At 36.1% G+C, this 27,114-nt stretch overlaps 5 protein-coding genes across 8 annotated transcripts in view; 2 read left to right on the top strand and 3 right to left on the bottom strand.

Annotated features, from left to right (window-relative positions):
• Positions 1-421, bottom strand: part of LOC108758267 (zinc finger CCHC domain-containing protein 9) — a 3,062-nt gene extending 2,641 nt beyond the window's left edge. Inside the window, exon 1 of the mRNA XM_018503136.1 lies at positions 325-421. The gene's annotated coding sequence lies outside the window, so the exon portion shown is untranslated. The remainder of the gene's footprint in view (positions 1-324) is intronic.
• Positions 422-894: 473 nt separating this feature from the next.
• Positions 895-9,787, top strand: LOC108758263 (U3 small nucleolar RNA-associated protein 6 homolog). Of its 2 annotated transcripts, none has more exons than XM_018503132.1 (9): positions 895-1,156; positions 1,245-1,371; positions 6,581-6,721; positions 6,793-6,983; positions 7,067-7,309; positions 7,397-7,739; positions 8,336-8,518; positions 8,583-8,754; positions 8,876-9,787. In XM_018503132.1, the coding sequence occupies exons 1-9, from the start codon at positions 1,065-1,067 to the stop codon at positions 9,205-9,207; spliced, it is 1,824 nt and encodes a 607-aa protein (XP_018358634.1). In that variant the 5' UTR covers positions 895-1,064; the 3' UTR covers positions 9,208-9,787. The 2 variants fall into 2 exon arrangements, with proteins under 2 accessions (XP_018358634.1, XP_018358633.1); XM_018503131.1 differs by having other exon boundaries at positions 6,581-6,733.
• Positions 9,788-10,889: 1,102 nt separating this feature from the next.
• Tsc1 (tuberous sclerosis 1 protein hamartin) lies at positions 10,890-17,016 on the top strand. Its single transcript, XM_018503158.1, has 15 exons — positions 10,890-10,980; positions 11,384-11,647; positions 11,725-11,990; positions 12,961-13,191; positions 13,263-13,456; positions 13,536-13,648; positions 13,739-13,977; positions 14,045-14,353; positions 14,429-14,620; positions 14,713-14,977; positions 15,053-15,282; positions 15,362-15,487; positions 15,569-15,805; positions 15,949-16,045; positions 16,125-17,016. Exons 2-15 carry the CDS (start codon positions 11,539-11,541, stop codon positions 16,646-16,648), a joined length of 3,132 nt encoding a protein of 1,043 aa, XP_018358660.1. The 5' UTR covers positions 10,890-10,980; positions 11,384-11,538; the 3' UTR covers positions 16,649-17,016.
• Positions 17,017-17,165: 149 nt separating this feature from the next.
• Sugb (Sugar baby transporter) lies at positions 17,166-21,165 on the bottom strand. Of its 3 annotated transcripts, none has more exons than XM_018503160.1 (10): positions 20,515-21,165; positions 19,920-20,033; positions 19,462-19,820; positions 19,271-19,381; positions 18,917-19,187; positions 18,663-18,856; positions 18,219-18,541; positions 17,967-18,142; positions 17,710-17,877; positions 17,166-17,429 (listed from the first exon to the last, which is right to left on the bottom strand). In XM_018503160.1, exons 2-10 carry the CDS (start codon positions 19,981-19,983, stop codon positions 17,359-17,361), a joined length of 1,737 nt encoding a protein of 578 aa, XP_018358662.1. In that variant the 5' UTR covers positions 19,984-20,033; positions 20,515-21,165; the 3' UTR covers positions 17,166-17,358. The 3 variants fall into 3 exon arrangements, with proteins under 3 accessions (XP_018358662.1, XP_018358663.1, XP_018358661.1); XM_018503161.1 differs by having other exon boundaries at positions 17,706-17,877; positions 20,525-21,165; XM_018503159.1 differs by having other exon boundaries at positions 20,525-21,165.
• A 3,138-nt stretch (positions 21,166-24,303) lies between these two features.
• LOC108758259 (PHD finger protein rhinoceros) overlaps positions 24,304-27,114 on the bottom strand; it is an 11,863-nt gene continuing 9,052 nt past the window's right edge. The window contains exon 11 of the mRNA XM_018503126.1: positions 24,304-27,111. Coding sequence (XP_018358628.1) covers positions 26,623-27,111 — 489 coding nt within the window. The 3' untranslated portion in view covers positions 24,304-26,622. The remainder of the gene's footprint in view (positions 27,112-27,114) is intronic.

Here is a 27,114-nt window from a genome sequence, read left to right as displayed (position 1 = left end):
GACACTGTCTAAGCACTACTACATACGTTTAATTTATTACACATAGTCGGTATGACAGATTTCCTAACCTCCATAGTCGTCAACTTTAACGCTAAATATCTCGGTTCGCGAGGCAGAGCGACACTTTTTTCTGCGAGATTCTTTCGTTTCATGCAAAAACGCGTCGAATGAACCTAATTTTATCGAAATCGGAGGTGAAGGAGGTATTCTGAATAATTACCAAATAAATTCCTCCTCGCAATAGGTTAATAATTTAAAAACGTAAACATTAGTTCGCATTAAAAAATTCAAATTTATTTTCAGAATAAATAAACGTTTTCTTACCAATTCTTTTATTGGAGTGTTCGCAATGTATTATATGTTTATATATCTTCACGTGGAAGAGTCAAATTAGAGGTTAGAAAACCAGGACTTCTTTCGTGTGTTCCGAAACTGCATCATCGATTTGTTCATGTAAAGCGCATGATCAAAGGTGTGTTCGGAGAGACGCTATTAGGGCTATTTGTGTCATTCTAGCCTTGTTTTACGTCTTAACAAACAATGAAGTTAAGGCCCGTCTACAATACACGGAGTGAGAAGTAAGAGTAAGAAATTGACCAATCACAGTCGATTATTCTTCTCACATTCGACTGTGATTGGTCAATTTCTTACTCTTACTTCTTACTCCGTGTATTGTAGACGGGCCTTTAGAATGACAGAATAGCGCTAAATAGTGTCTCCCTGAACGTACCCGGTACCACAAGTCGTCGACTTTTCGAGAATCGAGAGAGATGCACCAATCGGACGTTACAAAGCTCCAATTTCGCTCGAGAGCTAGCTACGTTTCTGACGTTTCTGAACGCATTGTCGTTTATTTTCGCCCCATTCCCCATTTCGCCAATCGCCGCTCGTCGGTCGCTCGCCCGACTCGCCCTGCGCCCGTCGGCCGTCGATTGCCGTCGATACAACGAAACGGAAACGGAGAACGGAGCTTGTACGGAGCTGTGCTTGCGTTTGCTCGCAAATGTTTTCTGTGTGTAGTTTCTTGTTGGATTATTCTAAGTGTTCTCTAATATTCTCGAGAAATGGCGGAGTTCGTGGAGAAACGATGTCAGGACATGATCCCGGAGCTGGAGCAAATGGAGAAGCTCAAGCTCTTTGATAAAAAAGAGATTCGGTAAGTGAATATGGATTTAGGTTATGTACGTGTGCGTGCCTTTGGGAATCGGATGATCTTTAAATATTGACATTTATTATATTTTCAGGAGCATCGCCAAGAAACTCAAAGAATATGAGTATAAAATTCAACGACACACAAAGACTAAGGAAGACTACCTTCGATACATACAGTATGAAATGGATCTTCTAAAGTTGATCAAGCAACGAAGGGATGTGAGTACTATATCCAAACTTTGTCATATAAAGAGTTGGTATATTTTGAGCGATTTGGGAAGCGCGCAGGGATTGTTGTGTTCACTTTTTGTTTTGTGTTCACAATTTTACTTGCTGAATTCGAAAATTGTAGTTAATCCTCACCGTGTATACGTTTTTTTTAGTACTTACTAAGTGTATACAGGAGTCTCATTCGTATCTGATGTATTCGTTTTAATGGATTAAGTGGTTTAAAAAATATTTAATAATTCATGTGGCTTCTTTGACTATTCTAAATTAAATATTTATACACAATTTAACAAATCTATTTGTTTAAATTTTTTATTTTTGCAAAAATGTAAACAAATATAAGTACGATAGTGGTACATTAAAAAATTTGCAACTTGATCAAATCAATGAAATCTAATAATTAAAAAAGGAAAAAATAAAGTTTAAAGTTCATATTTTAATACAAAAAATATATATGTGCCAATAAATTTTTTATTTAAATGCTTAAGTTTAAGACAAAATCTTACAATTTTAAAACTTATAAAAATAAACGTTCCTATGAAAAATTGACATTTAACTTTAAAAAATTTATTTTATATTCAAAATCTGTAATATACTCGTACACTTTCATAAATAAAAAAAATAGATAGGGGATGACATTGTAAGAAAACGAAGAAATTGTAACATCTTTTCCGCAGAGCGATTTGCCATTTTTATTCTAAGATAACACTGAATAAAAATTTTTTTATTTTAGTAATATATACAAGTATATATATAGAGGAAAGGCCCCTATTATGAGATACCGAATTCATTTTGGGTAAATGCTAGAAGTCTATGGGCAGAATTAAAAAAATAATAGTTTATTTGGAAGGGAATTTAATAAGCTGTAAGATAATGTTATATAAAATTTAATTCAAATTTAATTTTTTTTTTAATTAAAGAAATGTTAAAAGTGAACAAATGGCAAAGTCAAAAAATTATGCTCCTAATATGAGATTCCCCGAGAAATTGATAGTAAAAATGCAAAGTATATCAGTATTGTAATTAAAAAATTTCATTTAATGTGTTTCTAAAATACAAACAAACACAGCCAGCGTGCACAAAAAATGAGCATGCGATAGATTATACCCAGAACTCGTCTTCAGGTAGTTCGAATCAAGCATCGTAGAAATAGGCGCTCGACGTTCATTCCGGTTGTTCTTTTTATTATTGTACAATAACATTTATACTTTAGCAACGATTTTCACTATGACATAGGAACATGGGTTATTTCATATTAGAAATACCCTGGGTATCTCATATTACGATTTCCACGCCTTACGGTTTTACGATCATCAAATCTAACTTCTGCAATTAAGCAATTCAACATATCCCGTATTTTTCTATTAGTACGACCTTACTCTATCACTACATGAAGAATTTATTGCCAAATATTTATTTATTAAATAATAAACAAGGTTTAAAAGCTCATTTCAATGAAACTTGAAGACATCCAAATTCTAAAATCTTTTTTTACAATGACTATAGGCATGATTTAATAATGAACTTTCTACTAAATAGCTTTCAATCCAAGAGCAATAAATTCATGGTAGAACCAATAGAAAGCGTTTATTAGTTTAGCAGAAACGCCGCTATCTCATATTAGGCGCCTATCATAATAGGGGGCTTTCCTCTATATATATTACTAAAATAAAAAAATTTTCAATATATATATATATATACATACATATGTTTTACTTATAAAAATAGTTAAGAAACATGAAAAAAATCATTTTCTTATTGAACGTTGATCTCGTATTTTACATTTAATGAGGCGTTTTATCAACAAACGTTTGGGATACCAATGGGTTCACCACTATCCCCTACTATAGCGAATCTAGTACTACAGGATTTGGAGAATAAATGCTTAAATAATTTAAGGACAAAACCCAGTCTCTATATGCGATATATGGATGATATAGCATTAGCTACGAATGAAGAGAATATGATGGAAATAATGGAAGAATTTAATAAATATCATGAACGACTCCAGTTTACATTAGAAGTAGGTAAAGAGAAATTGAACTTTTTGGATGTTTCATTAATAAAAAACAAAAATGAGATCATACATGATTGGTACCAAAAGCCCACATCATCGGGTAGATTTCTAAACTATTTCTCACAACATCCAACGTCTCAGAAAATAGGAGTGATATATAGTTTAATAGACAGGGTATTACAATTGTCACACCCTATGTTTCATAAAAATAATATACATAAAATAATCAACATTTTATTAATGAACGGTTATCCATTACAAGTAATAATTGATACAATAAGGAAAAGGATTTATCAGAAATTAAAAGTAGAATATAATAGGATGGATAATAGTGGAACAGATGAAGAAATTAATATCACTTCTTATTTCACTATTCCATATATTTCGAGCATAGAGAATAAAATAAAAAATCTTTTTAATAAATATAAAAATGTAAAAATAGCTTTTAGAGGAATAAACAAATTAAATAATATCATTAGGGTCCAAAAAGACAAATTAGACAAAATGTTACACAGTAATGTTGTTTATAAAATAGCATGTAAAGAATGTGATGCGTCATACGTAGGACAGACGAGTAGAACCTTAAAAACTAGAATAGCAGAACATAGAAATCACATTAATTGGAATTCAACACAAAGGTCGGTAATTACAGAACATAGATTGGAATTTTCACATGAATTTGACTGGAATGGAATAGAGATATTGGATGAAGAAAGAATTTTAAACAAGAGACTTACATCGGAGATGATTCATATTAAAAGACAAAAGAACAGTTTGAATCTACAAACGGACACGGAAAGACTGAATTCGGCGTATGAATGTTTGTTAAAATAATAAGAGTTTCCTATCTTGTGAGTTTGTTTGTTTGCGAACATATACTTAGAGATAACATATATACATATAATAAGATACACGCTACGGGTCATTTACTTGTTGATGAGCGACATAATAAGTAATACGAGGATCGTTATATTATAATATGTCATGTAAGTGGATATTTAAAATGTAAAAAGTTTTTTATTATTTATAATGATTAATGTACAACAGTATTGTATTGTTTGATTAGTGTATTTGGAAACACAGTGATGTTTAATTAATAATAAGGAAACGATATTGAAAAGGATCCAATCCAAGGATCGAAACGTATAATGATTGTAAATACAATAAAGATTTGATTACACGAATATCACCTGGTGGTAGACTTGAGTTGGCTTACACTTTCACGGAACATATAATATCCTCTGTAAGTCGGTTGCCTATATGCCTATATAATTTACCGATAGTAAACTCATGTTTACCTATCATTCTTCCCGGATCCATTCCTTAAAATGTAAAATTTAACTGATCATACGAATTACGATGTCATCTAATCAAGCTTACACTTTCACGGAATTTATATACACGATATACTGAATGATTGCTGATATTATATGTTATTTATACAAATTTATCTTTTTAAAAAAAGGAAAAAAAAGCGCTAAGCATGCGTGCTTTTCGTGAAGAATCATTTAAGCCGATTTCACCAATGCCAATTACTTAATTGCCCGTGGAACTAATTGTGTTTGCTATTTAGTAGAATTGACCACTTATGATTGACAGTTAATCACCGATTCGGCTTAATCGAGTTGATGAAACCGGCCCTTTCTATGTAATACTAAGTATCCAACCCAATTAATAGTAGTTTTAATTTTTTTCAAGGATATTCTTATAATGTGTAACCGTACTCGCGAGCAACGGCACAACTTCGTCGCTCGTTCTTGGTATTCAAAAGTACGCAAAAGTATCTTCTCTCCCTCGGTAGCAGAATTTTGCGACAGTCAGGCGGTTTTTTAAGATTTGATATCAAGAACTGGCGCAAAGTTAAATCCCATTTCTTTATACCATGTCAAATTAAATAAATAATAAATATTAATCTTATGGTATTATCATTTGTATAAAAGAATCGATATTAACAACTGTGGCGGCAAGTTAAATTCTACTATCAAAATAAAAAGTAAAACCCAAATGATACTATGTTTATTATTATTTACTTAATCCAAATAGTACTATCTTTAATTTTTATGCAATGAAACCTAAGTATACGTATGTATATCTTATTGAAGGATCTTTCTATTCCAATCCAAATGATTTAAATTCCTCTTAAATGAAATTATTATATCACAATTCATTCCCACACAAACACGCACACACACACAAAGACATTTCCTCTTCACGCACGCACGCACGCACGCACGCACACATGAGTAAAATTATTAACAAAACGGGCACCTCTCTCAAGAATGCTGCTGCTGGAGATCTTGCTCATTTTCAATTTTTTATCTACAATTTTCTACTTGTTATCGATGTAAATATCCTTTTTCAGTTTCCGCGCCTCTCATTACGCTATCTATTGCATTTCGTTCTCTCATTTTAATGTGTTGTTACTTGTTATACTCAATACACTTCAAATGTCATCCGTACTTTGTGTAGTATATTATAATTGTAAGAAATTATTCCATACAACACTGTCTTAAAGGATGTCCAGAGGACATCTACATTGTAAAGATGCCTTCAGGATGCCGCTCGGAGAAACTGTGTTCTATGGGACTTTTTAAGTAGAGATTCTTGAAATATATTATTTTGATTTCACTTTTTTTATGCCATTATCTTTGGTATCTTTTTTCTGCAAAACATACTCGATGTCTTTTTTTACATTTTTAATGTCTTTTTTGGTTGATTTTACGAATTTTTGTAAAGGTCTTATTAGTAATGATATACTTTATATTCATATTTAAATGATAATACATATAATAATAATAACGATAAAGGTAATAATAAAAATAATGATAGAAAAAATTCATGAACCAAGAATATTATATTATTCGAAACATCTAACTTTGACTGATCCTAGGTGCTCTCTACTATTTATGTTGTAAAATAATGATATTTGAAAATAATTAAGGAAATTATGATGTCTTTTTAATAAGTATAATATTTGTCTCACCATGGCACTTATTTGTTACATACTTTTCTGTTCTTTTCCATGTAGGATATAAATATTTTGTATATCGATCAATCTCTCTATTAACTCATTGCGTTAACGATCTCTGCTCCTCAAATCGCCTAAAATGTACCAACTCCTTTATAAATATTATATATAGATATAAGTAATTGTATGTACTCTAAAATAATTTTTTTTTTTAGAAATATGGTATCACTCAGAAAAGGTCGGTCATCGATTATGGTATAACTAATAAGATGAATAACTTGTACAAAGAGGCGATATCTAAATTTCAAGATGATATTCGATTTTGGGTTGCTTATATGAAGTTCTGTAAGCATGTGGTAGGTAGCAAAGTAAGTAGAGTGTCATTTTATTGTACTTGTATGACTTAATGCATTCTTTATTTCCCTAGCATTTCCACAGCAATATCAATCATATGTTAGGCAGAATGCTGCAAGTACACAGAGATAAGCCAAAATGCTGGCACATAGCAGCATATTGGGAATTGGAGGAGAATAAGAATAAGCATAGCGCACGGCAGTATCTTCTTAGAGGTTTACAGATTCATCCTAACTCTCAATTGTTATATACTGATGCTTTCAAGTAAGTACAAAGTGTATTTCTCAATAATTTTTTGCCATCTTCCCAATTACTTAGTTAAAATACATCTGCATTTCTTTTTATAGACTCGAACTGGACAATCGCTTTGCGACAACTTCTGCTAATGCTGAAAACTCTGAGAACCAGGAAGGCCACATTGGTCCAGTACCGACAACAGACGATAGCGACATTCCAGTTCCATTGAAAACGGCATTTTTTATATATCAACAGGCTTTTGATCGTATTAAGGATATTAAATTTATAATAGCGTTGCTTAATATCACAAATGAGCACGATAACACCAAGCCATTGCAGCTAAAAATCATTTGGTATATATACACATGTGTCACTATAGTACACTTATTAAATATGATTGTTCACGATAGTTAAAAATTGAAGATATAATTTAATTATAGCGATGTGATTCGAGAGTATGCTCATGAGCCTTTAATGTGGGATACATTGGCGCGTCGTGAATTGCAAGGCTTAGCGCAACCAGTCATCAATAACACTACGACGGAATCGGAGAATGCTGATCAAAAATCTCTGAGGGCTCGCATCACATCGTGCAACGAAGTATACCAGACTGCTATAAAGAAAATCAAAACTGCAGAAATCTGGTCGTTGTACATAGAATGCTTACTGGAAATTAATCGCGATCTGCGATTATTGCCAAATTTGAAAAGAAAACTCTTGAAAACCACCTTCATGCAGGCTCATCGGATGAAAAAACTAAAAGAGGAACATTATCTACGCTGGGTTTGTATTCAACATTTCCATAATATCCATAGTATACACAATTTAGTAATTGTAAACAATGCTTGCTTAAATTTGATTATAGTTCATATATCTAAATTTTTTTTCAAATAGTTTCTATATATTTATTTTAAGAATGTCTACTTGAATTTTTTAATAACCGTTAAAAAGCCTACTGAGAGCCGACGCTAGTTGCAGTTGCGAATTACAATTTTATTACTATCTAATGCACAAATATAATAAACGTTTCGGTCTGAGCTTTGGGTCCTCCTCAGTATTAATACTTTAAATAACAAATAAATTACTGCATTACATATAAAGATGTTCTGTTCAATCGCTTGAAATGCGTTTTCGTCGTCAGCGTATCGCTAACATCGTGATTGTAATTCGCAACTGCAACTAGCGTCGACTCTCAGCAGACTTTTTAACGGTTATTGATTATTGTCATTAGAGCCTATACTTCCTTGATGTTGAATTTTTTTTATATACAATTAAAATACCTATCAGATTGAAATCTTTTTAATTCAAAGAATGTTTAGAAATAATGAGTAACATTTGTTTTTCTCTTTCGTAAAATATATAAAAATTATCGCATTCAGATTGATATATTGAACGCCGACAAGGAGTCGAACAAGGATGACGAAGGCATGCGAAAAAAACTGGACGAAGTACTACAAGGAGCGACTGATGTTCTACCAAATAGCGTCGGTATTTGGCACGCGCGGCTTAATCATTTGCTGCAATGTGATTTGGAGAAGGAAGCATATGCTATGTTTCCAGAGGTAATAAATCTTGCAAACTGTTAATATATTTGATCTTACCGATATTGAGAATTTTATGAATTAGGTGACGGACAAATTTGGCGAGAAAGCGTTACCCTTGTGGAAACTGCGATTCTTGCATGCTCAGCTAAAAAGTTGGGATGAGGTCGAAGAGAGCTATCAAGCAGCTTTAAAGTATCCGTTAATCGCTAAAGATGTTAAGGCTTCATGGCTTGAATGGCTTGTTTTAACGAAAGGTAATCATATTAATTACACTTTTTTTTTTACTTCGCCCTTGTTATTAAAATTTAAGTATTATATATTAATATGAGAAATAATTTTTCTACGATATCTGTATCTATTTTTGCTTTTTCTCAGGTATCCGTGCAGCTCGCAAGGCGTATGACGATCTCTACCTTCAACCTCTTACTTCGTTGGAATTTCACAAGAAGATGATCTCGCTAGAGCTCATACAGCCGGAGATCGTGCCGAAGTACGTGCGGCGGCCTTATGAAATGGCGATAATGCACTTCGGGACTCACGACACGTCCATCTGGTTAGATTACATCAAATACGAGATGCAGTATGGAGAACCAAAGAAAGCCAGCGATATCCACGAGCGGGCAGTCAAAACGTTAAATTCTAGCTTAACGTATTCCTTCATTCGAGATTACGGCCTGATCATAGCAAAACCTGATTCCATAAAATGATGCCGATCGTGAGCATGCATTATGTACATATATCAATCAAGCGCGATATGTATGTGCATTGCGTGCTCGTATTGTATACATAAGATTACTGCCCCAACTTGCGTTATTTGTAATTAGCAGAGTAATATATTGAGTTTTGATAAATGTTTAAGATATACATCTGGGATCTTCCACGAAAAGTTATTTTTGAAGGAGACAATTTTTTTATGTATACAGAAGATGTTATTTTTTATGTATAAATTCTAATTGCATTTAAGCAAGTTTTATCTCTACAAGAAGTTAAGTTAATTATCAAACAGTATATACTATGGAAGTTATAACGATATGTTGAACCCAATATAGATGTTTCTCTTAGCATTTTTGCTCATAAGTCCGTATCAAGATGGTCTTTAGGAATTATTTCTTCAGCTAGTATTGTAAACAAATCATTGATTTTTGATCAAACCAAGCGTATACTTTTGTAACTGTTTCGAGGTAACAAATTCTTTAACATTAGAAATGTTACTTTTAATTGTTTTTTTTTGTATCAAATTATGAATTCAACTTTTTATATCATGTTTTATATGTTGAAAAAAATTAAACGAGCGTATTTCTTCAATATTTAAAATCAAATACATATTTTAAAAATTTACATGAATTTACAAAATAACGTAACGCAACGAATGATTGCAGAAATATATAGTGAAGATATATATAGTAAAGTGAGATTATTATTTTAATTATCCTCTCATTTCGAATCGGTCTCGTAACATTTTCCCGAATTGATTGAAAGGGTGACTTCAATCAAATTTAGATTTGATTTAATCGGCTATTATCTGTACTTTATTGACGTCAATAGAATTTTTTGTTGCTTAACATATATATGAAAAAAATTATATTAGGAAAAATATGAATTATACAGTTAAAAATTTTATATCAAGTATTTCTGCCGATTGATATAATTGATATAATTTGATCAAGTACATCTACTATTTTGTTAAAATAGCATTTTTAGGATTAAATTATTAATTTTTTGTTTACGTATCGAAAAAAATTACATTAGGAATAATGATAATTATACATTAAGAAATTTTACTCTAAGTAATTTTACCGCTTGAATTGATCGCTGATTAAGTTAGCTATTATTTCATTATTAAATTATTAAATAAATATTATTTTGTTAAGAAATTTTGTTAAATTTTATTTTGTTATTCGCAATATGTGAAAAAATTAAAGTAGAAATAATGATATAGTTAATTATATAGTATGAAATATATATAGTTTGAAATGTTCTAAAATTTATCAATAATTGAATTAACCGCATGTTAAGTTAATCGGAATTTAGTCCTAGTTTTTAATCTTCCTGTAAACTTCCAATTACTATTTTCCGATATCCAATGGGAAAACGTATCTTTTAGGAATTCTAACTAATGACAAACCTTGACCCCAGAAGAAAAATTTTTCTATTGGGTTATCGAATGCCATGGCACTTTATTGCTAACATTCGACTTGATAAAAAAAAAGGAATTAAAAAAATTATATAAATCGTTAAATTTTGTAATTTGAATTATCGATCGGATAAAAAATTCGCGAGATAATTGACAATTCGATATGCGACGACAGAGACTCTCTCATCTAGACATGCGAAAGTTTATGCTAGACAACGTGCAGCGGTGAGATGGCAGCACTAAGGAGACCCTGAAGAAGATATATGGAGGTTTTCCCACCACCCGAGCTCGCCAGTCGCCATAGAACTCCAGGAATTTGCCTGTGGAGGTGCTCGATGAGATTCGGGTGAGTTGCTTTGGTTGATTTTCTCCGATAGGCGCGAGTCTTGTCACCAGGATTTGTCCGATGTCGTGGATGCGCGCATGCCACAGAGTTTATCACGCGACCGGTCGCCGTCGAGGCGATTGACAGTTTTGCGGTTACGCGGAACAGGACCGACAAGCTCTCCCGTCGAGTGTCGTGCAGTGGGTAAAAGATGTACTCGTGTTGACAGTTCGCCCGGATGATCGCACGACCCTGTCGCGACATGTGGTCCTCGCATGGAATAGTCAAACCGACGTGTCGTTCAACTCGACTCCCGCGATCAGCGATTTGCGGACACTAATCGCTGGCGACTGCTGACATAGCGAGATCTCAGGATTGTCCTGCGATCCTCTGCTTCTCACATGGTGTATTTTCCTTCACATAGGTACCTTGGCATCCCCGTCGCTGCAGACAATGCCCGTCTTGCATGACAGACGACTGATGGCTCAGAGCGTCGTTGCCGAACCGATTTCTGCTTCCACCGCCTGATCGAAGGACCATGAGAGATTAGGAATCTTTTGAGTCAAGCCGCAAGTCAAGATGAGTGTCGGTCCGGCAGGCGTCGCCGATCTGTTTTATTTACTGGAATCGAATAAACTTGGGGAGGTCGAAGAGACCAAAAAAGTATTCCATGATCATTTCTTATGCAGTGAGTAATACACATGCATTTTTGTAGTGTTAGTCATATAATATGATTGTTTTTAACCTACATTGGGTCATTTACAGCAAAAGACAATTGGCTGGTAAATGGATTGTTGGATTATTATCTTTCTACAAATTCTTCGAGGACAGCAGAAGTATTAGCAGGTGTACGAGATCCGCATGATAAACATCTGTTAGATCGTTTGTCAGATATTCTTTCAAAACCTGGCAATAGTGGACAGAGATTACATGCACTCACATTGCTTGGGCATATAGCCAGACGTCAGCCTACTTGGTTGTACAAGCTAGCCAGTCATGCTTTATTCAGAGATCTACTCAAATTACTTAAGGTAATATATTTCTTTATTGTTTCTCTTTTTTATCTATACACATATATTTATTGATGTAGATACGCATGAAACTTATAAAATTAATTAGTCAACTCTGCATTTTTTATATGTTTTAACATAAGTGTGAATTCACTTAAGATCCGTATAATTTATATGTTGTAATAAGATTTTATTCGGACCGACAGAAAATTAAATACTAAGTATAAGCATATTCGGGCCTATGACGGTCAAAGCTAGATCTTTTTTTGCCTAAATAATTCCCAGTGAATTATCTATATTTTATATATGTACATGCATATATATCATATTTTTGTAGTTATGCAAACTGTGCGCCAAAATTTTTCCAGACTTTATCTAACGCAATTAAACTACTGCAATAATATCACAAGTTAAATTAAATTGACAATGTACTGAAAACCTTAAATAAATTTATTACGAAAAATATTACCTCGGCCGGGACTTGAACCAAGATCTAGCGTCCTAGATTAGACCTCGGTGGTCTAATGGCTTAAAACGCTCGTACGGAATACAGAGATCCTGGTTCAAGTCCCGGCCGAGGTAATATTTTTCGCAATAAATTTATTTAAGGTTTTCAGCACATTGTCAATTTAACTTGTGATATTATTGCAGTAGTTTAATTGCGTTAGATAAAGTCCAGAAAAATTTCGGCGCGCAGTTTGTATAACTACAAAAATATGATATATATGCATGTACATATATAGAATATAGATAATTCACTGGGAATTATTTAGGCAAAAAAGATCTAGCTTTGACCGTCATAGGCCCAAATATGCTTATGCTTAGTATTATATGCTGTATATACATAATTTTCATACGTCAATGATTATTAATGTGAGTTAATTAAAAATTTTACATTTAGAATATATGTAATTTGATTTAAAAATAATGCTTTAAGTACTAGAAAAAATTAAGTGTATACATACTATTTTATAAGATTGTATTTTTTAAGGTGGAGACAGATATATTACCACTTATGAGTGCCCTTCTTCTGTTAGTAATGTTGTTACCAATGTTACCTGCTGCTCTAGGGCCATATCTACCAGAAATATTTGAGGTATTCGGCCGCTTGGCCTCTTATTATCATCATCATCAATCCTTACTTTCTCCTTCTACCCCCTTTATTTCGACCACAGTACCAAGTGTCGTCGACAAGGACCATTTGTACCTCATACATTTGCAGGTAAATATTTGCGATCATTTTACAAGTGTCATGAAATTAACGTAAACTATTTACCTTACCATTGGTTATAGGTAGGATTATACAGCTTATTTCATAGACTGTACGCGATGTATCCTTGCAATTTTATATCATATCTGAAGCAACAATACGTTCAACGTGATCAATTGGCTACATTTACTCATACTATTAGACCAATGTTGGATTCTGTGCGTATGCACCCTTCTCTTGTTACAGCATCTAAGGATGCAGAAATTTCAGCCACTAGGTATACATATATACTAAATATATTTTGTGGCATACAGTGTTGTCTAAATCATTGTTGCTTCTTTTTTGTTGCGCTGCAGGTGGAAAAAAATGGAACATCACGATATTGTGATAGAATGTGGTCGTTTTACATTAGACAAATGTCGGGAGGAAATTTTAGGAGTAGTTAACTCTCGGTGCACTCCACCTCTTGGTCAGCATTATTAATTATCATCTTCATACCTATGTTTTTCTTTTCCGAAGAATGATAGAAAATAATGACTTTGTTTATGCGCATCTACAGATCAATCTTCCATCACTTGCGCACCGATAAACATTTGTGGCGGAGTAACGACCGTAGAGACTAGTAATGGGGAAGATGACGCGTTTTGGTCACCGAGCATGACAGTGCCACCGCATAGCCCGGCACAAAACGCATCTCATGAGCCACGCTCTGCTCCGCCGACGCCTAATAACAATAGAAGTGGTACTTCCCCGCCAGAGGCTGCTATAGAAGCTACCCCCGAAACAACTCCTGTTAAGGTATACAAGAAGTTATTAAAATATTGCCTTCTTCTACGTTCGAAAGTGTACACTATATTTTATACAGGATTTACGAAAATTATCAACGAGACAAGCGCCTCTGGGATCCAGCGCAGTACGTGCTCTAAATGCGTTGGGCAATGGCACATCTTCTCGGCCATCAACGCCGACCTCTGTAAACTCTGGAATAAAAAGTGCAGACATTGCAGCAAATACACATGGATTTCTTTCGAATAGACTAAGTAAGATTATGGTAGACAGACAAAATGTTTTTCAGTCGCAAAAATCATTGAGTAATAGCGAAGAAAATGGAAGGCTCTTAGAAATGGCTATAAGTCAAAACGGGAAGAATGATTCTTGGCAAGAAGATCAAGAGGTTTGAGTAATTTACTGACATCCTGTATTGAATAAATACAGACATGATGTGGTACCTAATAATATTCTAACATAGGTATTGGAGATTGTCAGTTCACACGGAAATGGAGCAGTCGAAATGCCAAAGTATGTTGAAGCGCAATCTGAAGTACGAAGCGAGAGGAACACATATGGCACTCTATCCCATTTATCGCAAAAGATTTATCTTCGACTGTACTCCCAATGCCATTTCCCAATTAAAGATTCAAATTCAAACGTAACGCACAAAGTGAAGTATCGAAGAATTTGAAGATTTTCAAAGATTATTGCATGTAATGTTTTGCATTGTAGCAGGAATGAAAAAAATGTTTACATGCGCAGATTCGACACTCCAGATCTTGTCCGGACATGGAAATGCAGAAGAAATATTATAGCGAAGACGTGACGGATCAAGCAAAGGGACGCGAGGATACCGGCAGTCAAACGTGTGATTTATTTCCATACGAGCATCTGCTGTTAGGAATGTTAGATCAGAACAATCAAAACTTTAGTCAAGAAAGTTCGGATTCGAGAATGTCGCCAATCAGCATGCTTGATCGATATATTGAGGCTTGCACGAGAACGAATAGCTTTTCTAGTAAAACGAGTAAATATGAAGTAATCTATAACATGTAATAGCACGTATCTCTGGTAAGTGAAGTGAAATACTAGTTTCTTTTAGGAACAAACTGTACCAGGCAGAAACAAAAAAAGAAAGGGGAGGAGGATACGGAAGAAGATGTAGCAGAAGACGATGGTATAGATCCAACTTGTGCTAATCAGTCACTTCAACTCATGCAAATGCAATTGCAATTTGAACGGCAGCGACGGGAAGTCCATGCTGAGCGTAATCGACGTCTGCTCGGTAAATTAAGAGACTCGCGAGCTTCGGAAGAGCATAATCTTGCTTTGGTCTGTTTATATTCTTATACACAATATTTATTAAACTTTTATGCGACTGTTGATGGATTTGATATTATTTGTCTTACAGACCGAGCGTTTAAAAATGGTCGAAAGAGAAGTGGAAGAATTGAAAGCGCAATTAGAGCATAATAAGAGGGAAGCCCATCAGACTGAGGAACAATATAAAGAAGCTATGCATCATTGGCAAACTAAAGTATTTACTTTATTTTCAAAAATATTTACAGAAAAGAAAAAAATATTGGAAGAGACTAATAATCACTTATTACATACATAGTGTATCGAAGAACAACGACAAAGCCATGCGTTCAGAGATCGCGTAGAAAATCTAGAATTGGAATTAAAAAACGAACAAAAGAAAACGACTGAATCACAGCAACAACTTCGTTCTGTCGAGGCGGAACTTTTCAACGCAGGACACCAGCTTAAGGCAGCATTGAAGGCTGCGGACCGTGGCAAGGAACTGGAAAACATTGTAGATACTATGCAGAAAAAGTTTGTGCTTTTAGGAGAGGTAACTCATTCTTCAAATTAAGAAATTATGTTAACAAACTTGATTAATAAAAATTTAAATTGAAAAAATTATCTGGCAAATTAATATTTACTGTATATTATGGGAATATAATGGCGTATATAATCCGTATCTTTTTCCTGCAGGCGCAATTAAGATTAGAAGAAAACGCAAGTACTTTCTCACCGATAACCAAGCAAGAAACAGCGCAGATTCAGAAATCATGTACAGAAGAGTTAAACAGTAAGTATTTGAAAGTTTGAGAATGATATACTCTGCGCGAAAGGAAAAAATTATATGTACTATCAAAATTCTTTTGTAGATGTTCGGCGACAGTTGGAATCACGATCGTCACATTTGGAAGCCCTGAAAGCACGCTTGAGTGAAGTAGAAATTAAGGACGCGCGTAAGGAGACGCAACTGGTGAATCTGCAACGGCTCCTGCAAGAGACAAAGGAGCAACACGCGTCTGAATTGGAGGCCGTTGAATCCAAGTATCGGGCACAAGTGGAGATTATTCTTCTTCAAGAAGGCCGTATACTTGAGCTTCATGGTAAACTGGAGACCGCGACGTATTCCAACGCTTCGCCCATAGGTAATCCCGCTTCCTCAGCATCGCCTAAGGAACGATCTCCTCCTCTTTCAACCAGCTTAGCTTCGTCCAGCGAGGGCAGTCTCGCATTTATCCATCCGGGCGCCGGGATCATCATGAACGATTGCTGCGACACCGCGACGGGTGAAATCCCAAATTTACAAGCTATGATAGAACCTATACCGAGTAGCAGTCAAACCACCTCACCGTCACGCTCTGTCGCTCAACAATCATCGACGCCGAAACAAGATTAACGCCACGGAAATGTTTACTGCGATGTGAGTCTCCCGTATACCGCCGGCAGACGGTATACGGGATTATTATTGAAGATTATATTTGCGAATGCGCTGCGATCATTACTTGGTATCGCAGTACGAATGGAAAGAAAGTTATTTGTAGCTTTTTATCGATAGAGTAGACAAGATTCGTAAGAAAGTTGTGCTAATTGGCTGATTGCGATTGAACAGGCATACTATGTTTGTTAGTGTTGGTATATCTCCGCTCTTGGAAAAAATGGATTTACAGTGAATAAATGGTTGAGATATTTTGCTGACCAGCTTGACAATTTCAATTTCTGCACGTATCCTGATTAATACCCTTCATATCTTACCTGTCTTATATCAACGATGACATTCTGTTATGTGATTATTATCCGTGCGTGAAAATACGAAGGTAAATATATCTAACAAGAAATGCACTACGTAGTTCTAAAAAAAGTATATATTACGATGACAATGACGTGACATAATTTACATTTTTGTATGGTATATAATACTGATTTTTTTAAATATTACAAAAAGACAAAGTATCACGATGAGACAACTATTTCTTTCATTTGTACAAATGCAGTGAAAAATAAACTTTGCTCGATTTCAATCGTGCGATAGTTCTTTCATTGATTTATCAATGAAAATATATGGATAAAATACAAAATTATAAAATTATATTATAAAATTATCCTAAACTAATAAGTTTGTAATTCTTGACTTATTGTCATAAGAATAGCATCATCTGGATTGGCATAATTCGCCAGATCTGAAAAAGAATCAATAGTATTGAATTATAGAACTATTAATTACTTTCGTTAAATACAAGAGAAAAACAAACGGCCATTAAAGTGCAAATTGAACTGTAGATTCATGCAAAATACAAGATATCATAAAATTCGCTATTTTAATTTCAATGTAAACTCCATAGTATTTGATCTTTTCAACATTTTTAAGCAATTTTCAACTATGAATTGCAAAATGGTGCATTTAAACTTTTTCTTTATTATATATATCTATATATATATATATAAGTGTGAGTTACTCACGATTATGGCCTCGATATAGCGGATAGGCTTTTAACTTCCTCAGTAAGAGTTCCATTAACCAAAAGATACTTAGCCACAAAAGAGCACCTACTGAAAAAGTTCTCAATGTAGCAACACCTCCATAAGAATCTAGTAACCAACCACATATGAAGCTACCACTTGCCACTCCTAAAATATGTCGAATAAAAAATTTATGTCGAAACGAGTTAAAAGATACGAGAAGTAAACGATTGTATACAAAATATTTAAAAACTAACCAATTCCCTCGAAAACAGCACCGATGAATCCTTGCATTGTGGCTTTTGTACCGGATGGTGTTACTTTATCACCATAGGACACCATCGTTGGCCAACATAGACCAAATGAAGGTCCGTGAAGCAATTCAAGAATTAAAAACAGCCAGGCATTCGATATAATGCTATATGCCATAAATCTGTGGGATTAAATCGTTATTTTATAGTAACATTTAAATAAATTATATACAATAAGATAAAAAATCTAATTTTCACCTAATTGCATAGATAAGCAACACAAGACTCATGACGTTAACGTGGCCGAGTTTTTTCAGCACTCTGCCTGATACAAAGTTGAAGGGTAATTCGCCTAGAAAACACTGAACACCGGTCATCAGACCCTGCAAAGTTTTACTCCACGTGACATGAGAAGTGGCCGCTAAATCTTCGCTGTACCAGAACAGAAAGTTCCAAATGACTGCTGTACACATCCCGGCGCCTATACACCACCAAGCAAATACCAATACCCTTCCTTCTTTGATAACGCTTAATAGCTCCCGAAATAGCGACGGCTCGTCTGCAGAGCATTCCGGATTTTTCTGTAACAATACTGCCCCATTACCTGCCAATTTTGGATTCTTTTGGTAAAAAGTATCAAATTCTAGCTTAATCTCAATTTATCTTAATCTCAGCTCTTACAGCTTATAGAGCTTTTTGTACCTTTTTCAATGTTGCAGACACCAAAATATCGGCGAACATGGCCACTAGCATAATGTAAAATATACTAGTGTAATCTTTTTCGTATTGTCCCTTGCTGGAAAGATCTATCAGGTAACCTGCGCTTATACCAAAAATACCGAAACCGAGGCTTCCCCACATTTTCTGTTTCCCGTAATCATTTCTTCTTTCATTACCTAAAACGTGTAGAAATAACCGTAATTATCAATATTATCTGTGTAATATATAATACAAACCAAGAAGATCGAAGCAGATGGCATCGGCTATGCTAACTACAACAGCCATTCCAATCCAACTGATGATAGCCGCCCATAGAAATAAATGAAACTGATACGTAGAATGTTTCATATCACTTTGCGAATCCTTAGCTTCTTGCAGAAGATGATTGAATGCACTATTATTGTGGCAAGTTGCTGTACACCAAGTTCTCAACTGATCTCCACATATTGGAACATGTGCAGTGTCATCGAGAAACGTACGTAGTCTCACATTCACACAATTCTTCGTCTGCAAATTATTTTTCACAATAGAATCTCATGTTACTCCTGTAACTGAGAGGCGGATAAAAAATTCCATAATAAATTTCTTACAAGTAAATCTTGATGTACATCAAATCCTGCACCAAACTCGAATGTGCTGTTCATAGAAATATTTTTGCCAGACAATTCTAAGAAACCATGAGATACTCCTTTGCAAGACAACTATAGACACAAATTACGTTCATATATACTAGTTATTTGATACAAAGGAATAAATAGAGTAAAATTACATTTATACACACCTGGCAGACTGTGTTAGCATGTATATTTTCTAATATCACGGCACTTAACGCCTTCTTTGAGAATTCAATCTGCGGACAAATCTCTAAGTATGACACATCCTTATCGCAGATTAGAGTAACTTTTGCATTCTTATCTATTTCAGGAATGAAATAAATAGAGAAAAACGCTATTGCCAGTATAGCTTCGAATATCAAGAAGATGATTTTATGCAATTTAAATTTGTCAGCCAGACCTCCGAACAGCGGCTTTGCGATCAGCCCAGAAATTGGTAACACTGTATATATTGTACCGACCACTGTTGCGGAGAAGCCCAATTGCTTTCCAATTGTTGGTAAAAATTGTACCATTGGCCCTGTCGCTGTAAGTAAAACAAATATAATTAGTACAGAATACAAGAAATGTTTTCCACAACAGTTGTTAAAGTGATTTTAGAGATAGAGTTTTAATTGGGACTTACCAGCATTGAAAAGAAAATAATGTGATTTTATAGGAGCTAGTTCCTTATTCACGTTTTGCAACATGATTGAGACTTGCGGTCACTTGAATTATATTTTTGACTTGTGTAATTAATCTATAACAAAAGAGAACAAACAATATTGCATATCGCACAATGCTTTGAATAGTATTAGAAAATAGATATCTTTATGTGGAATTGACTCAACTCTCACAATAATATTCCGTATCTTCATGATCAATGTTAGTTTGTAGATAAAATAATCAAACTCAACCTATCTTGATCAGTTATTAATTCTTATCAAGCAATATTTGTATTATCTCGTTAACATGGATGGATTAATTAGTCATTTAACACGTGAAAAGTAAGATTAGGATCAAAGACAATGAATTTGCGAAATTGGCTCAGAGCACAGTTTATAGCTAAATGATGGAGTCGAATTTATCGCTGATCAAGCTAATTGGAGTTAGATCAAAGTGATAAGTACTTAAGGAACTGTATGTAATACAACAAGGAGAATCAACGTGAGAGATTCAAGACATGTGCAACACTTGTCGTTGGATAATCATTCCCGCCACGAGAATAATGAAACTCGTACCTGCTCGTACCTTGGACGCGAATTTCGCGGACTAGACCGGAGTTCCGGAGCGATGCAACATCCCGCGTGACGTTCAACTAAGACCATGCACGCTGATGCACGCTGATGTACGCAGCCGAACTCTTGTACTTTGAACTAATTCAGTAAGCCAATCGTTCTGCTGATCGTATATTGAGCCGTGTACGTATCGTACACTCGAGGAGCACTTTGCGATATCGCGTGAATCACAGATAAAGCGGCTGTCTGCTGCTTTAACGAGCATACCCTTCTTTTTTTTTCCTACTTCTATCTGCCCTCTCTCTCTTTCTCTTGCCGCTCTGTCGATCCGTTACGCAATGGAGGATTCCTCAATCCTCGATGCGTGTACTACCGTATATTCCTGGTTCACCCGATTGCGAGTTGCGAGTTGCGAGCCACCGGCGTTGTAGGCTGTCGTAGCGCCGTTCCGTCTCGCGCGTTTACGAGACGCGCACCGTACGTCGTTCCACTCAGTTTGCGGCACATTCAAACATTTCAAACATTTCAAACGCGCGTGTTCATTCACGTTTTCGTGAATTTTTTCCTCACAGCGAGGGTTTCACATTACACCACCGTCAGCTGTGTTGTTATCAGGCCGGTGACCGGTGATTCGCCCGTGTTAGTCATGTCGTGTACTCTCTCGTACTCTCCTTGAGCGACGACACGTGTAGATAGCTGCGTTCCATTTGACGGCTTGGCGCTCACAACGCTTATGAGCATTGAGCATCATTTTATCCTTGTTTAAATATGATGAAACAACAAGGGTTACGTTCGGAAACGTCGCTCGGATGCCTCCGATGCCTCGGATTCATCATCTGTCCTTGTTTAATCATCTAATATTAAACAAGGACAGATGATGAATCCGAGGCATCGGAGGCATCTGAGCGACGTTCCCGAACGCAGCCAAGGACGAAATAATTTCAAGAGCGCTGTCTGCATCAAATGGAATTTGCAGACGCAATTGGACGATAATTTAATGCATTGTTCGCTACGTCAAGCTATACGTCACTCGTGTATGAATAAAAATCTTGACAGATTCGCGTATAGTATCCACGGCAGTGTCGCTGCGCTTGGCTTAGCGCCGAGACACTACACCAATGTCTCCAGATTATATACAATTTGTCACACGCGTTTCACGAGAATATGTTTCTTTATCATTAAAATTTAAGAGTCCGTGGTATATCTTATACCAAAAGAAGAATTTGAAAGAAATAATTACAAAACAAACTTTATATATATATATATATATGTATATATGGATTCTTAACAAAAACTTTATAAATTCGAGCGATTCGTACATGCAGGTATATGCATACAAATTAATACCCATTTCCACCAATGTAGATTAACTTTAAATTTAATCTCGCGGTTCAACTTACTCTTTTTCTAATCTTTAGAACTAGAAAAAGACGAAGAGTAAGTTGATGAACCGAGATTAAAATTAATCTACATTGGAAATGGGGGCATAAATCGACGACGAAAACTGAAAACGTGAATGCAATTAGTACGACATGAAATGCAATAAAAGGATAAAATTTAATCTTCTCTATTAATGAACCTTAATTGTGGCAAACTCGTGTAAGACAGGCTGCGTTTAGCGGAAAAAGCAGCTTTGGAAATTGGAAAATTCTTTAATCTGAATTATATATGAACTTGTCATAAAGTTTCTGGATCCATGTGTAAGAAAACATGAAATAAGAAAATATACAGGATGTGTCTCAGAAATAAGGTAGGAGTCGCATTGGGGATGTAGAACAAAAAAGTGGACGTAGAATAAAAAAGTCTGATACCATTTTGAGATATTCGCTGTAGTTTTCGAATTAAAATAGGAATGCCCGTATAATACCCGTTTTCACCAACGTAGATTAACTTTAATCTCGGTTCAACTTGTTCTTCGTCTTTTTCTAGTTCTAAAGATTAGAAAAAGACGAAGAGTAAGTTGAACCGAGATTAAAGTTAATCTACGTTGATAGAAATGGGCATAAGCCAATGTGCGGTGAAGCCGCGTCGCGCGAATTCGTAATTCGTAGCACGGCCCATCGCGCCTATCGCCTATCGCCTATCGCCTATCGCCGCTGTCGAGTGAGGGTGCTGAGCGCCCGCCGTCACATGCGGCGTAACCTGCGTAAAGCTGGAAACACAATAGGCACAGGCAACAGGAAATAACGAGCCGTCCAATCAGAGCTCTGGGATCGAACTTGTACCCCAAAGCTCTGATTGGACGGCTCGTTATTCCCTGTTGGCTGTGTCTATTGTGTTTCCAGCTTATGTGTAACCTGCGTATTCTAGTAATTTACTAGATAGAATATACGTTACGCCATTCTGAAGATTGGCATTCACGTAGGGCGTATTTCGCGGAATTTAGAGAAATGCGGAACTAATGCAACCAATTGCTGATTAATTAAAATTTCTGTTGTACACTCTAACAGAAGTGCTAAATGAATTTACGATTGGTTTCCGTAACCTATGCCCCTCGAAAAGTACGTCTCATGGGGAACCGGCAGTCCTTTTTCCATCGCGTACATACATATATGAGCGGATGATCGAATAAATCATTAAAATCGGAAAGTTTTGTGAGACCACTCTTAGGCCGGAATCAGACTACGCATTGAAGAATGAAATTGAAGATTGAAAGATTGATGTTTAACCAATCAGAGCAAAAAGAGCCAAAATTTCTTTGCCCTCATTGGTGAAATTTCAATCTTTAATCTTTAATCTCAATCTTCAATGCATATATAGTTTGATTCCGGCCTTAAGCCGGAAATTTTTGACGCGTTTTTGCATGAAATGAAAGAATCTGGCAAAAAAAGCGTCACTCTGCCTTGTGATCCGAGATATTAAGCGTTATAGTTGATGACTATTGAGGTAGGAAATCTGTCACAGAGGCAAAATGAGGTCTATAATTATACTGTTCCACATGGGGCACAACTTCTATAATTGTACTGTTGCAAAATCGAAATGCACCCATGTGCATTTTTTCAGACAGGATAAGCTAAAATGAGCCAGAAATTAGATTCGGCGTAATAACAAAATAGCGTAAAAAGCATAAAGTGACTAGACAGAAACTGATGTTCAAGTGAAATGTATATGATCGGTGCAAGTTACGCCGCATGTGTGACGGCACCCTGAAGGTACCTTTTCATACCGACGCTCAACGCTCATTTTTGGCGTCAAAATAAGTCACGTGATAGAAATTGACGAATATCGAGTGTCAATTTTGATCAAGCGACCTATTTTGACGCTGAAAATGAGCGTTGAGCATCAGTATGAAAAGGCAGTTCGAAGCGCGATGGGCCGTGCCCATACGAATTCGCGCGACGCGGCTTCACCGTACATTGGCTTATACGTTTCCTTTTTCAATTTGAAAACTACAGCGAATATCTCAAAATGGTATTAAATGTTTTTGTTCCCCTTGATCCATTCTGCGACCCCAATGCGGCTCCTACTTTATTTCTGGGACACCCTGTACACAGGTCTTATTACATCATGACTGGATTTTGCAGCTAGGTATCGACTGAATTTGTATGTATTTCATCAGCTGCACCTCACGTATTTGAAATCAGACAAGCACGTACACATCCGAATTGGTGACTGAGAGACATGGAAAGTACAACAAGCATAAACAGATCTAACGAGGCAAGGTAAGAAAAAAAGAAGGCATGAAAATTGTAATAAAGAAAAAAAATCTGTTCTCTTTTAATTGCATTTGATACAGTTTTTCTTGTGAAATCTGAACGAGTATTTATTTAAATACAGAAAATATTGGATATGTATAAGAATCTAGTGTCAGTAATAACAAACAATAATAAAATAATAGCGGAGTAAAGTAATAATGAGAAAGAAAGCTTTAATGTACATAAAAAAAACTTTTCCTATTCAACGAGCATTTTTTATGCGCAGAGGATAAATGAATCACCCTATATAGGGGAGGGGAATTCAACGCGTATTGGGAGATAGCTGCTATCACAGTATAGACCCCGCGATTTTGTAACAAACTGCGCTTTAATTTGTCATAGATACATTTACAATATACATTTACAATATATATGTATATATTTATAAGTTTCAATACCGCTTTTTCCCCCGACGATACTCAGCTCAACGATAAAGATGAGTTAATGGGTGTACAACGATAGCGGCGTATTACGGTATATTTCGTTTTTGTTTTTTTTTTCCGCACATACTTATACACATATATTTCTGCTGATGTCTCGTTATACTATTATATGCGTCTCTTTCCAACAAAAAGAAAACAGAAAAGTCACGTCTCTCTCTTCCACGTCACGAGCGACGCTAGTTTCCTTCCGGGTCTTTGCACAGATCCCTCGTTACGTCGAGATCCTTTTTAAGATCGAGCACATCGTCCTCTACGCGAGATATGTGTTTTATATATATATACAAAGAAAGCCTAATTCCCTTACGTGCTATTTCTTACGACGCTAAGTAATCTACATAACGTACATTAGCAACAGAGCGCGCTCGATAATTATTATACACAGAAAAATTCTCTTCGGCTTCATTTTTGCAAGAGTCTCTACTACGAGTTCGACAATTAATTCGCTACCGAACCGAAAGATCAAACGGAAAATCCGACGGCTAGACGACACACTCGGCGAGTTATGGACCCGAACGGCGGAGCTACAGAGAGGGAGGACGCCCGTCAATCAGCTAATTAACAAAACGTAAAAATTGCATATTGCATAATTCCGTGTCCCGACGCATACGCACGCACCGTACAGACCGACGAGGAACACGTGCAAAATTCGTTCGCGCGTGCATTTGTCGACGTAGAGGTAAGCGTCAGACGAAAACGCATTCGCGAATAATGTATATAACGATACATCATGCATAAATACACAATGTATGATTATATACGTGTACATTATACACGCGAATATGTAATGAGCGCTTTCCAGCAATGTTGTTTTGCAAGTGACATAAGACCTGTCTGTTTAGCTGACTTCTTTTGCACGGTTCGTCTTTTCTCTTTTTCTCTCCAACGTCGACAGAAGGAAGGAATATGAACCGTGTAAGAACTTTAGCTAAAAAAAAAAAAAAAACAGATCTATAGTGTAACAGTGAATCATTGTGTCCTTGTTCTTCGCCAATGTTAATGAATGATTTGTGCTGCGTCAATGTATGTAAAGTGATTCGACCACACTGTATGACACTCACGGTATTTTTATGTTTATTATATTTGTTAAAAAAATAATATTTTATAATAATTAAAAAAGTTATAAAAAATTGTTATAAAGTAGAAGGCCTAATGTACCAACATTTCGTCATACATCAGAAATTATTTTACATTTCTTCATATAGAAGCGAAAAATATATCAATGGTCTAAACGGAAAGTCCAGCATGGGTCAACGGTGACTCATGGCGGTATGGAACGTGTTAAACAAAGATGAAATAATTTTACTGTGTACTACACTGTGTCACGTATGTATCTCGCTGGAGAAAGCATCCAATGTATCATATTCTACGTTATTAATCCGCGTATATGTTTTCCCGGACGTTACATACGGAGGAACTTTTGATAGACGACTTGTGAATCGACTTACTCTCGGCGCTAGCGATCTCGACTTAGAGCTATTGAGAACCTGCCGGTTAATCTCGTTTTAGAAAACTATCAAAAATTCCTATATCGAAAGTAGACTTGTCCTTTATGTACATATTTGAAGCTAAGCTTCTCCGCTTTCGACGAACGGTGTAAAAGTGTCAAAGTTACTCGAGTTATGACGGTTGCTCGTAAAAAGGAAGCTGCAGTCAAAGAAATCTACAAACGGTTATTCACCTAATTCCGTAGAGAGTCTTACGGATACGATGTCAATTACGTAAAAAACAATAGAAAAGACAAGTCGCGAGGAGGATGTCCCTTGTAAGTTACAAAAAAAAAAAAAAAAGACAAGATAAGACAAAAAGGGCATACTGCTCTCTCGCGCGCTCGCCAAGAGACTTTCGATTAATATTTGGTATCCCTTTGGATCTCAAACGAACGCTCTTCCTTCGTTGCGGTATGTTTCAAAATCCATTAGAAGATTAATGTGTCATCATCGAATCACGGACCGATTTTGCAGTGATCTTAGTGGCTAAAGCCAGGTTGGTCGGTGATGATGCGTCGGTGGTGGCTGGAGGGCGTAGAGCGAATGAATATATTGTTGATAGGCGGCTTGGTCAACCGTTAGATTGGGTGGTCCGTGCGGCGTCACGTAGGCGGAGACCGGCGGGACATACGATCTCTGGGCGGCAGCTGCGGCGGCAGCCGAGTGAAGGAATGAATGAGGCGGCGGATAATTCCTCGGTGGTGGTTGATTACTGAGTTTGTTGCAGGCAGTCGGTTGACCCGAGGCGTTGGTCACTGTCGGCGGTACCATAGGCGGCTGCGATTGCTGTTGCTGCTGTTGTTGTTGTTGCTGCTGTCGCAGAGCCATGTTGTAGTAACTGCCCGGATTGCGAAACTCATCTGTTAGGAAGGCAAACGCAGCCGCCGCTGTAGCGTCCTTGTCGTAGGGGAACGGTGGCGCGTGGCCGGTGGTCGCACCGCTGGCGGAGGCGGCGAAGTTGAAGGCACTACCTGCGGG

This window comes from Trachymyrmex cornetzi, unplaced genomic scaffold (genome assembly GCF_001594075.2).
Source record: "Trachymyrmex cornetzi isolate Tcor2-1 unplaced genomic scaffold, Tcor1.1 scaffold1559, whole genome shotgun sequence".
Classification (NCBI taxonomy): Eukaryota; Metazoa; Arthropoda; class Insecta; order Hymenoptera; family Formicidae; genus Trachymyrmex; species Trachymyrmex cornetzi.
This window is presented reverse-complemented; position numbering and strand designations above follow the sequence as displayed.